The sequence below is a fragment of the Engystomops pustulosus genome, chromosome 11 (assembly GCF_040894005.1).
Source record: "Engystomops pustulosus chromosome 11, aEngPut4.maternal, whole genome shotgun sequence".
Classification (NCBI taxonomy): Eukaryota; Metazoa; Chordata; class Amphibia; order Anura; family Leptodactylidae; genus Engystomops; species Engystomops pustulosus.
Genome location: NC_092421.1, coordinates 76,839,753 through 76,850,565, shown reverse-complemented (window position 1 = coordinate 76,850,565; position 10,813 = coordinate 76,839,753). Strand labels below are relative to the sequence as shown.

The following is a 10,813-nucleotide window of genomic DNA, read 5'->3' as shown; positions in this document are numbered from 1 at the left end:
TATATTTTACAACTTGTAATGTTTTTATTAATAAATGTATTTCAGCTTGTATATAAATATTTATTCTACATAATTAGCCCCCCTGAGGTCGTATAAGATCTCATAGGAGATGTTCAAACTCATTACGGAAAAATATTCCCCTGTGTTGATGGCAGTCACTGGCTGCAGCGGATCTGCTCTGCTGCCTATTAGTCTATTTTTCTCATCTGTCTCTGGATGTTTGTAAAAACAATATCTTAATGAGAAAACTTATCTCAGGGAAGAATTTGTTAAGCAGCTCAATACAAACTAACTTGCAAAAACTGCTTGTCAGTACTACTAAAGTTCTGCAGTCTAGTTCCTGGCTTGAATCCACACCTGGGTGTGATGTTCTGCAGGAGGCTGTTTGTCTGAGCTAGGGGTGTGCCAAGTACCGGGCCGGTGCCAATCACTCCATTTATACCTGTTATTGACTTGGTCTTTCAGTCTCCTGTGAATTATTCTGCTGCATTTTTTCTGTAATTCTGACCTTTTGTCAGTGCTTTGACTATTCTTCTTGCTTATGATTTTGTACTTCGGTGCCATCTTGGTTTTCAACCAGGTTTGACTGACTTGCCTTGATGCCTTACTGTTCTATGCACTTATCCAGGGTAGGGACCACCACCTGTGGTTCAACGCAGGACTGGCAAGTAGGCTGGGAGACACTACTATTCTGGAACATAAATCCATAAATACAGGTTTTGCTCTCACATACATCCCACGTGATCCACCAAGAAATATATATATATATATATATATGTCCTGCTACAATTATCCTTTTTTTTTAAAGTGCAAACCAAACAAACCCGGGCATCATGGATCATGATTGCTTCTGTTCAGGAGTAGGATTCCCTTTAGTAAGGCTGTTGCAGGGTTTACTTGGACATTAAAAACAGTTCAGTATTGCATTCCCAAATATACCTCAGATACGCCACTATGGCGTAATCTGGCTTTACCAGAAATATTCAGGCTGGAGGGATTTTGTTAGGATTGGTTACACAAAAGACAGGGGATAGTGTGCCCTGAGCTTGCCCCAACCTCTGTCCCTTCCTATAGCCCCCCCACGCTAAACCGTGGGGCGACTACTTGAAGACTCGAAATATTCTGGGTAAGTGTGGGAAGGGGATCACAAACAGACTGACAAACATAAAACATAAAAGAATCGTAAACAAGCCGGAGTCACAACTAGAGGGTACGTCAAAAGCAGAATCAGTAAGCAAAGAGTCAAAGTCCAAAACTAGCCGAGTTAGCAACAATATAGATACAGATACAGAGCAATACAAACTAGCAGCAACCAGGTGGAGAAAGGGATTTTCAAACACTGGCACTGGTGACTAGTGAAGCTGCAATTTATGCAGCCAGAACTCCACCTCCAGAATCTGATAGGAGCTGGACAGTTCCTGGGAATTAACCCCTCATGGTGCAGAACAACCAAGCACCAAGCAGAGGTTCAAAGTCCCAGCCCCTCCTAGACAGCGCGAGATCTTAGCAGCCGCTGCCCAGGACGAGAGGTGGAGTTTGCGCGGATACGCGCCGGGGTACGGAGAACGCTGCTGGTACCACCAGAAGAACCAGAAGTCCCAGCAATCTCTCTAGCGAACCTGACAGTACCCCCCCCCTGACGGGGGGCCTTCGGACCCCTAGATCTTAAAGATGGCTTCTGAGGGTTGGCCTGATGGAATAACCTGAGTAACCGTGGAGCATGAACATCTCTAGCCGGAACCCAAGACCTATCCTCAGGACCAAAACCCTTCCAATGGACCAGGTACTGCAGGGAGTTACCTACCCATCTGGAATTCACCACTTTTTCCACTTCAAATTCCAGATTCCCCTCCACAATAGATGGAGAAGGAGGGTCAGGAAGAGGCAAAACAGGCTCAACATACCGCTTCAAAAGACTCTTATGGAAGGTGTTATGGACCCGCCACCCTGCTGGAAGTGTAATCTTGAAGGAAACCGGGTTAACCATATGAGTAACAACAAACGGACCCACAAACCTGGGCGCAAACTTCAAAGAGGGGACCTTCAATTTAAGGTTTTTCGTGGACAACCACACTTTATCCCCCACCACAAACGTATCCGAGTTAGTGAGCCTTCTTTCAGTCTGTTGGACCATAGAATTTTGTGCCCTCCGAATATTCTCCCGAACTTGTGACCAGAGCGAGCGCAACTTGGATGCAACAGCTTCCGCTCGAGGAATATTAGAGACCGGCACAGATGAAAAAGAGAAACGAGGATGAAAACCATAATTGCAGAAAAACGGAGATACCTGTGTGGACGAACTACAGTGGTTATTAATAGCAAATTCTGCCAACGGAAGGAATTTCACCCACTGGTCCTGACTGTCCGAGACAAAGAGTCGCAGATATTGAATCATCTCCTGATTCATTCTCTCGGACTGACCATTAGACTCAGGATGAAACGCTGAGGAGAACGACAGATTAACTTCCAGTCTAGAACAAAATGCTCGCCAAAATTTGGAAACAAATTGTACGCCCCTATCAGACACAATATCATCTGGTATACCATGGAGGCGTACAATGTTCTGTATAAACAAATCAGCCAATTCTTCAGCTGAAGGTAACTTTTTTAATGGAACAAAGTGTCCCATCTTGGTAAAACGGTCCACTACCACCCAAATCACTGTATAGCCTTGAGATGCTGGCAGATCAGTGACAAAATCCATTGACACTTTAGACCATGGCCTGGTGGGAACTGGAAGCGGAAGAAGAGGCCCCTCAGGACGTCTCCTGGGAGTCTTTCCTCGCGCACAGACCTGACAGGCTTGGACAAATGCGTGCACATCATTAGTCATGTGAGGCCACCAGTAACTTCTCTTTAAGAGATCCAAGGTACTCCGCATTCCCGGATGACCTGCCAATACTGAGCAATGCGTCTCCTCCAACACTCTCAAACGACAAGAAAGAGGAACAAATAATTTGCCTTCCGGAAGGTCTTTGGGTGCAGATTTTTGTCCTGCTAAAATTTGAGAGGAGAGGTGGGAGGAGACAGCTGCCAACACAACACCTGGAGACAAAATATTACTGTCCGTAGTCGCTGGAAGCTCAGGAGTCCCGAAGCTACGGGACAAGGCATCAGCCTTCACATTTTTTGACCCAGGTCGGTAGGTGACCACAAAATTAAAGCGAGAGAAAAACAAGGCCCACCTAGCCTGACGTGAGTTCAAACGCTTAGCAGTATCCAAATATACTAAGTTCTTATGATCTGTGAGCACAGTTATCGGATGAAGAGCTCCTTCCAAAAAGTGTCGCCAGACTTCAAATGCCCACTTAATGGCAAGGAGCTCTCGATTACCAATATCATAATTCCTCTCACAAGAGGAAAACTTTCTAGAGAAATATGCACAGGGCCTAAGTCTGGTGAGAGTGGAGGACCCCTGAGACAACACTGCACCTACTCCTACCTCGGAGGCATCAACCTCCACAACAAACGGTAGAGAGAGGTCAGGTTGAACCAAAACTGGGGCTGACGAGAATGCCGCTTTTAAAGTTTCAAACGCTGAGCAAGCGGCAGGGGACCAGTTGTTTGGATCAGCACCCTTACGGGTTAGATCCGTGAGGGGTTTGGCGATCACAGAAAAGTTCTTTATAAAGTTCCGATAATAGTTAGCGAAACCTAAAAATCGTTGTAGGGCCTTAAGATTGGTAGGCCGAACCCAGTCCGTGAGCGCCTGAACCTTACTCGGATCCATCTGTACATCAGAGGGAGTCACAACATAACCTAAGAAGGAAACCTTCTGGACGCAAAAAACACACTTTTCCAGCTTAGCGAAGAGGTGGTTTTTGCGCAACCTGGTAAGAACTTGGCGGAGATGTTGCTGGTGAGAAACCATATCAGGAGAAAAAATCAAAATATCGTCTAGATACACCACCATAAACACACCGATGTAATCATGAAAGATGGAGTTCATAAAGCCTTGAAAAACCGCTGGGGCATTACTCAAACCAAAGGGCATAACCAGGTATTCAAAGTGCCCCAAAGGTGTATTAAATGCGGTTTTCCACTCATCCCCTTCTCGGACCCGAATCAGGTTATAAGCCCCTCTGAGATCTAATTTAGAGAAAACTTGGGCCCCAGAAACCTGATTTAAGAGATCCGGGATCAAGGGGAGGGGACCTGAGTTTTTTACCGTTATCTTATTTAATTCTCGATAGTCAATACACGGCCGTAAACCACCATCTTTTTTCTCAACAAAAAAGAACCCGGCCCCAGTGGGCGACTCAGAGGGACGAATATGTCCGATTGCCAAACTCTCATCAATATAACTCTTCAGTGCCTCCCGTTCTGGTACCGACAAGTTATATATACGACCCTTTGGCAATCTAGCATCAGGAAGAAGGTCAATTTTACAATCAAACTCCCTGTGAGGAGGAAGGACTTGGGACAAGGGTTTTGAAAACACATCTGAGTAGTCCGAGAGAAAACCTGGAAGACCCTGATCTTCCGTCACTACTGTACATAGTGAAACTCTGGTCAGGTGCTCCTTACAGAGAGGACCCCAATGAACCAGCTCCAGAGTTTCCCAATTAATTACCGGATTATGGATCCGGAGCCAGGGTAGACCAAGAATGACATTTTCAGACAGGTTTTCCATAACTAGAAAAGAACACCATTCTTCATGCATAGCTCCTACCATAAGCTTTATCTGCGGGGTTCGGAATTTGATCAACCCTGCCTGTAGAGGGGTCAAATCCGCACCCGACATCTGGATAGGAGTGGACAATGGAATCAATGACATGCAAAACTGAGAGACAAAATTATAATCGATTAAATTAGTTGCAGCACCTGAATCCAAAAAGGCGCGACCAGTGCAGGAAACAGACTGAAACTTAACCGTACAAGGTAAATACATTCTAGACCCAATAGGGAGTACCTGAGCTCCTAAGCAGTCCCCCCGACTACTGCTTAGGAGCGGAAGTTTTCCTGCTGCTGCCTCTTGGAACAGGTGTTGATCTGATGATCAGGACTTCCACAGTAGAAACAAAGATGGCGTCTTATTCGATGTTGCTTCCGCTGTGCAGGAGAGATGCTATCCAGCTCCATGGATTCCAATTCTGGACTACCTGGAGACGGACTGGCCGCTGGCTGACAGTCCGAGGACACCCGAGGTGAACGCCTGGATCTTAGGCGACGATCAACTCGGATGACCAGAGTCATAGCATCATCTAATGTCTGAGGCTCGGCATAAGCTAAGACTAAGTCCTGTACTCGGTCTGACAGTCCGGACATAAATTGGTCTTTTAGGGCGCAGTCATTCCATTGAGAGTCAGTCACATACTGTCTGAACTGGGCACAATAATCTTCTGCTGTCCGTTTTCCCTGACACAGAGATCTAAGGTGGGAAACTGCAAGTGCTCGGCGGTCAGGTTCGTCATAAATCTGGCCTAAAGCAGAAAAGAAAGCGTCAAGAGAAGAACGGGATGGAGAGTCAGGTGGGAGAGAAAAAGCCCAATTTTGCGGATCCCCACGCAACAGGGAAATAACCACGCCCACCCTTTGAATCTCTGTGCCCGATGAACGAGGGCGTAAAGAAAAGTAAAGTTTACAGCCCTCCCGAAATGAAAAAAATTTCTTACGGTCACCAAAAAACACGTCAGGGAGAGGAACCTTAGGTTCAGGCGTGGGTGGCAGTGGATCCTGCGGTGATGTCTGCCGTGGAACCTGCATAGATTCCTGAATTTGGAGACGGGAAGCTAGATCCTGAACAAGCTGAGTTAGGGTCTGGACCTGAGCGACCACAGCTGACAAAGGCTCCATGGAAGGAGAGAATGTAGCAGGTCGGATACAGGATGCAGACCTATGTGTGGCCAGTGTTTCTGTTAGGATTGGTTACACAAAAGACAGGGGATAGTGTGCCCTGAGCTTGCCCCAACCTCTGTCCCTTCCTATAGCCCCCCCACGCTAAACCGTGGGGCGACTACTTGAAGACTCGAAATATTCTGGGTAAGTGTGGGAAGGGGATCACAAACAGACTGACAAACATAAAACATAAAAGAATCGTAAACAAGCCGGAGTCACAACTAGAGGGTACGTCAAAAGCAGAATCAGTAAGCAAAGAGTCAAAGTCCAAAACTAGCCGAGTTAGCAACAATATAGATACAGATACAGAGCAATACAAACTAGCAGCAACCAGGTGGAGAAAGGGATTTTCAAACACTGGCACTGGTGACTAGTGAAGCTGCAATTTATGCAGCCAGAACTCCACCTCCAGAATCTGATAGGAGCTGGACAGTTCCTGGGAATTAACCCCTCATGGTGCAGAACAACCAAGCACCAAGCAGAGGTTCAAAGTCCCAGCCCCTCCTAGACAGCGCGAGATCTTAGTAGCCGCTGCCCAGGACGAGAGGTGGAGTTTGCGCGGATACGCGCCGGGGTACGGAGAACGCTGCTGGTACCACCAGAAGAACCAGAAGTCCCAGCAATCTCTCTAGCGAACCTGACAGATTTACTCCGTGGGAAGCAAAAGTTAATGTTGCGATACAGCGATCGTTGTATCAGGCCAGAAAGGTTATAGCTGCCCATTGGATAAGGCCTCGGCCTCCAGACAAAAAGGAGTTTGTAGAACGTATGAATGCGGTTATACGGCTAGAATATAGTACATATTTGAAAAGGAATTGTATTCCTAAATTTGAAAAGATATGGGGTAGATGGTTCGATACTCCCGGTCTGCCCTCTGCTGCTCTGGTTAGAATTAGAGCGAGTCTAGAATATCAGCTATCGTTAGCGAGATAAAGAATTACAAGGCACACACGTCTCAGTTGATTTGGGATCAGATGGCCCAAATAGGGAGCTGGCTCACGGGGAGGGGTTTGGGGGGGGGCCTGTTGGGATTATGTATGTGTTACGGGTAGATTAAAAACACAGAAAACGGTACAGAAATGTGGTAACAATGTAAAATTGATACTTTGCATGTGATAATGTGTACTACTCTTGGCTGCCTTCGGCAGTTTTTTTCAGTGTTGATGTACATTTTGTTCATGGATGTATGGAAAAAGGGGTAAAAACCTCTAATAAAAACTACCTGATTTAAAAAAAATTAATCTCTTTACTAGTTAAATTTTAGGCCACCATTTTTACTTTATCGTCCTAACGATAACATTTCACCAATGGGGGTTGAATTAGTAAATGACCCGCATTGTGAGAAAGTGAGAGGTGTCATTTGGGAGAACTGCTATCTGTCCTACAGGCAGATAAAAAGCACATGGTAAAAGCCCTGGATTTTCCTGCAGCAACCCAAGGGTTAATGCAGACATGATAAGCAGGAATAGTCTGTTTGGTCTGTGTTGGCCTAGCTAGCATAGACACCTCTGTAATGTCCGTACTGGCCCTGCTTATTATGGAGTAGGGGTAGGCTGGTAGTGGGACTCCTACTCCATCCGGGCTTCGGTCCTGGGTTTCTGTATAGCCCACTGGTGCGGGTCACAGGTGCGGGTCACAGGGGCAGGTCATATGGGCAGGTGACAGGGGCGGGCCACAGGGGCAGGTCACAGGTGCGCGTCACAGGGACAGGTCACAGGGGCAGGGCACAGGTGCGGGTCACAGGGGCAGGTCACAGGTGCGCGTCACAGGGACAGGTCACAGGGGCAGGGCACAGGTGCGGGTCACAGGGGCAGGTTACAGGTGCGGGTCACAAGGGCAGGTCACAGGTGCGGGTCACAGGGGCAGGGTCACAGGTCTCGTTATAGCCTGATTTAGACTGCAGGCCAGAAGCAGTAGGAGAGGCACTACCTGGAGAGCTGAAGGCTGGACCGTGTTCACACAGCAAAGGTAACTGAGTGCCTCCTGATATTCTGTTGGCCAGGAGCGTGTGCCAGGCAGCCTGGTACATGTATGGTTAAGTGCTGTTATTGTATTAGGCAGTGCCCAGCCGGGCAGGGTTTATTTTGTATTTTGTATGTGCCTAAGCCAAGGCTGAATTTGTGTTTTGACAAAGAAGTGTGAATAAACACTTGATTTAACTCTGTGTGCCCTGCTACAAGGCATCTACCAGAGCAATTCCCCACAATATATATATTTATATATATACATATATGTACTCACCTCTCTCCGTGCATTTGTTCAGCATTGTTCTGATCCATTACTGCCTCCATCTGATGAATACAGCCATATGCCTGGTACAACAAGTAACTACTGATCTACTATCGCCATCACATGACCAGACATATTATCATAGGTTATACTGATGAGGAAGGGATTTAGGGGAAACAATTCTATTGTTATTTAGGTGTAAAAAGGCAACTAGACCCTTCTTGAAGCTCTCTGCTGTCCCTGCTGTGACTAGCGCCTGAGCTCGGCTATTCCAAAAATTGACAGTTCTCATAGTAAAAAAGCCCTGTGTCGCCTCTGGTGATTAAACCTTGTTTTCTCCAGACAGAGACAGTGCCCCCTCGTCTTTTGATTTCATTTAATCTGATTTGATTTAATCACCATAATTTTTGTATGGACCATTCATATATGCATTAATCATGTCCCCTCCATAGACTGTATTACACTACACAGCTTGTACTACTCCCCCCATCCTCCATAGACTGTATTACACTACACAGCTTCTACTTTTATAATCTCTGACCCCTTTAAATTCTGTGACTACACAATTCCTACACAATTCCTAAAGCACCTATGAACCTAAATCTTCTGGGTGTCCCCTGTGAGAGCTCGTGTACCTGCAGTTATTCTTCTATTTTATATAACCTATTATATTTGTAAGTGATATATTTGCTGTTCCATCTCACAGAACAGATGGGGCGTGGCGGCACCGGAGAGCGGAGAGCAGGTGTGATATATTCTGGAGAAGCCGTCGTGTCACCAGACCATTCAGAGAGTCACCATGACCGTGAAAAGCCTCGTCCTGACCGCGCTCCTCCTGGGGCTCCTCGCCGCAGGCTCAGCACAACTGTAAGTTCTTGGGAAAAACTCACATAAAACTGTTACATAAAAGCTTTGTCCACTTTTAACTAGGTAAGGTTTATGTAAAATTTTGCAGCATATTTATCATCCAGCACCAGACACTGGGGCACATTTTAGTGGTGCATCTTAGTGCTAGAGCTAGCGACACAATGGGGCTCATTTACTAAGGCTGCGCTGCTTCCATTCAACACAAATCGGGGGGGGGGGGGGCGGGCCGTTTGGATGATTCGGATTTAACTTTTGGATGGCGCGGGATTTAACTTTCAAATTGTGTCGCAAGCCATGCACTTACATGCACCAGGAAGAAGAAGGTGAACCCAGGTGGACCTGAGCGGGGAAGCGACACATGCAGGATATCGGGCGCACAATCTTAGTGAATCGCGGTACAGTGCATAATACACAGACAATGCACTTTCGGGGAATTTGAACGCACAGGGAAGTAAATGTGCCCCAATTTAAAAGTTAAATCCCGCCCCCCAATTTTGGTTGCATGGAAAAAGCTCAGCTGCGCCAAAATCCGATCACGTGCGACACAATCCCAGCACAGACACCTGTTAAATACCTGTCCAATCCCCAAAAAAGTCAGACGAAAGTGAGCAGCTCGACCCTTACTAGATGAGCCCCACTGTGATAGATCTGGGCTATTATACAACTATCTGGTCTCGTTTATACCTTTTAATAAGTAAATCGGATCCCCCTGTAGGGGGCAGTATTACTAAGTGTTGATGTTTTGCCCCTATAGACATTATGCATTGTCCATTCCTGCAAATCTGAACAGCGGAGAGGTTGGAAAAGCCTGTATGAACCTCCAAGGTTATAGCCAGGTCCTGCAGCTCAGCGTTGTACTTCAGTACAGTGCTATTAACACCACTATATTCACCGAGAAGGTCTCTCCTCCAAGATACTTCAAATGTAACACTTTCCAGGTAAGAGCCTGGTACTGGAGACACTTGTTAAAGACGAATATTCTTCATAAAGAATCACCTTGTGTATTGTGTAGACAGATCTATACATCGCCATGGTAGCAGACTACAAACAAAAACTCTCACCCACCTCACAGTCCTCACAGACTCCCGAGTTTACTTTTTGCTAATCAGCCAGATGGAAGGAAGTATGACTGCAGAACCAGACTACAAAGAGTTTGTTGTCTGTTACTATAGAGACGGAAAGGACACAAAATATTCCACATATGCAATAAAGTTTTTGCAAAAAAGATACATTTGTCAAAGATGCTCTTCAAAGGGGTTTCATAGAAATGACTTGTATTTCTTCTCTAGGGATAAATATCTGGTTGTGGGTGGTTGGATTGCCAAGAGCCCCATAGCTGCATTAACATTTATGGGATTTTGCTTATAAAATGGGGTCAACAATACTAGGGAGCCCCCAAAAACCTTGTTTACTATGCTTAAAGGGGTTGTCCGAGTTTTAAAAAAAAACTATATGTGGCCGGGAGCGGGCTGCCTAAAACAATAAAGCTGTACTTACCTTCCGGTGACCTCTGGTATCCAGCGTTGCTGTCGCTCCAGTCTGGGCGCCATGTAAACAAACATGGCCGCCGGAGCAGCGCTGGACTCAGCTTCCGGCCAGCCGTGGACGGGTACGCCTATCCGTCCCTATACACAGCATTGTGTATGGGGGCCGGAAGGTTGTCGGGTCCGTCCGGAAGCTGTTTGTTTACATGGCGCCCGAACTGGAGCGACAGCAGCGCTGGATACCGGAGGTCACCGGAAGGTAAGTACCTCTTTATTGTTTTAGGCAGCCCGCTCCCGGCCACATATAGATTTTTTTCAAAACTCGGACAACACCTTTAAAGCCCTTCAAGGATTGTGTGTAGGGGGTATACACATGATTAAAAAGAACGAAAACT

The 10,813-nt window shown here is 46.4% G+C and overlaps 1 protein-coding gene across 4 annotated transcripts in view; it reads left to right on the top strand.

Moving 5' to 3' along the window:
• The first annotated feature begins 8,777 nt into the window (after positions 1-8,777).
• Positions 8,778-10,813, top strand: part of LOC140106010 (ovostatin-like) — a 44,357-nt gene continuing 42,321 nt past the window's right edge. For all 4 annotated transcript variants that reach the window (XM_072130161.1, XM_072130162.1, XM_072130160.1 and 1 more), the window contains exons 1-2: positions 8,778-8,934; positions 9,689-9,872. In XM_072130161.1, coding sequence (XP_071986262.1) covers positions 8,867-8,934; positions 9,689-9,872 — 252 coding nt within the window. In that variant the 5' untranslated portion in view covers positions 8,778-8,866. The remainder of the gene's footprint in view (positions 8,935-9,688; positions 9,873-10,813) is intronic.